The sequence below is a fragment of the Echinops telfairi genome, unplaced genomic scaffold, assembly GCF_000313985.2.
Source record: "Echinops telfairi isolate 266 unplaced genomic scaffold, ASM31398v2 ScPeMD7_7410;HRSCAF=8448, whole genome shotgun sequence".
Lineage (NCBI taxonomy): Eukaryota > Metazoa > Chordata > Mammalia > Afrosoricida > Tenrecidae > Echinops > Echinops telfairi.
In genome coordinates this window covers 25,012,094-25,013,316 of record NW_022111310.1, presented here as the reverse complement: position 1 = coordinate 25,013,316, position 1,223 = coordinate 25,012,094, and the positions used below count along the sequence as shown (strand labels likewise).

Below are 1,223 nucleotides of genomic sequence, written 5' to 3'. Positions count from 1 at the left end.
TAAGGAGATGGGTTGACACCGTGGCTATACCACGGGCTCAAACATGGCAGCACTTGTGGGGGTGCCACAGGACCTGGGCGAGTTTGCGTTTTGCTGTAATGGGGTCTCAGTGAGTTGGAGCCAACTGGCTGGTACCTAATCAGCAACAGCAGTACATGATTTATTCTGACCTCCAGCCTGTCCTTTTTCTTTATCGTTTCTTTGCTGAATAAGTCGGGTTGCTTATCCTCTAAAATTTCCACTCCTGATAGTGCGTTTCTCATATTCTCATTAAAATGATTTCTTTGTTCTTGGACATCTAATTTCTCTCTCATTTTCATATTATAAACAATGATGTCATAAATTTTCGGTGTATAAGAATTAAAAAAAAATTCAGACTCATCTTAAAGTTGATCTTCATGAGACTTTGAAGGAGAAGAAAGTACACATTTGTTTAATGCATTTATTAGCTTGCTCTCTTCCAAGTGGTAATTTGGCATGTCAAACAGGCATCATCTGGAAAGTTCTGTCAAGTAAATCCTCCCCCCCCTCCTCTTGTGGCAGGACCTTAGAAATCAAGTTGAAAAATTACATGATGACTTGAAGGGTCGAGAGAAAGCCATGGAGAATCGTTACAAGAGTCTTTTGATTGAAAGCAATAAAAAAGTGCACAGCCAAGAGCAGGAGATCAAACGTCTAACAGAAAGTGTCAATCAGAAGGACTCGCTGCTTATGGTACCATATGTTTTGTTTTTAAATCTTTTGGATTTAGTGTGCATTGCTCATTTTCTCTTTTTTTAAAAGTGATCTTGCACAGGAGATGTATATGAAAATAAGATTATAATGATTACAGTCTTCATTTATCGTGTGTTCCGAGCACTTCAGAGCTTGGTAAATGTGGACAGATGGAAGCTGAGTGAGAGGAAAGGCCTTGCCCTGGGCCTGTTTTGCTGCCATTCGCGGCAAGCTGCATGCCGGCTCTTCCCTCGCAGTCTCGCTGGTCCTTGGCTGTTGGGTGCGTTTCCCTCCTCAGTACTTTCTCTCTCCATGCCGCTCTTCGCATCAGAGCGCCCTCCTTATTTGATCACGTGGTAAAGATTTGAGATTCAGCTCCGACCCACAGATAATACATGATGGGTTCATTATAGATGTTTAACTGTTTCCTTGTGAAATGTTATTAAAATGACATTGATGGAATAAAGAGGCTTAAACCCACCAGGACCCAGAGAAATGGGGTGGGAACA

At 41.8% G+C, this 1,223-nt stretch overlaps 1 protein-coding gene across 6 annotated transcripts in view; it reads left to right on the top strand.

Annotated features, from left to right (window-relative positions):
- Positions 1-1,223, top strand: part of CDK5RAP2 (CDK5 regulatory subunit associated protein 2) — a 209,163-nt gene that overhangs the window by 96,997 nt on the left and 110,943 nt on the right. For 5 of the 6 annotated variants that reach the window (XR_006680712.1, XM_045296557.1, XM_045296556.1 and 2 more), the window contains one exon: positions 544-714. The exons of the other annotated variant lie outside the window; for it this stretch is intronic. Coding sequence is in view for 4 of the 5 variants with exons in the window: in XM_045296557.1 (XP_045152492.1) it covers positions 544-714 (171 nt within the window). In the remaining variant the exon portion in view is untranslated. The remainder of the gene's footprint in view (positions 1-543; positions 715-1,223) is intronic. 6 annotated transcript variants of the gene reach the window in all.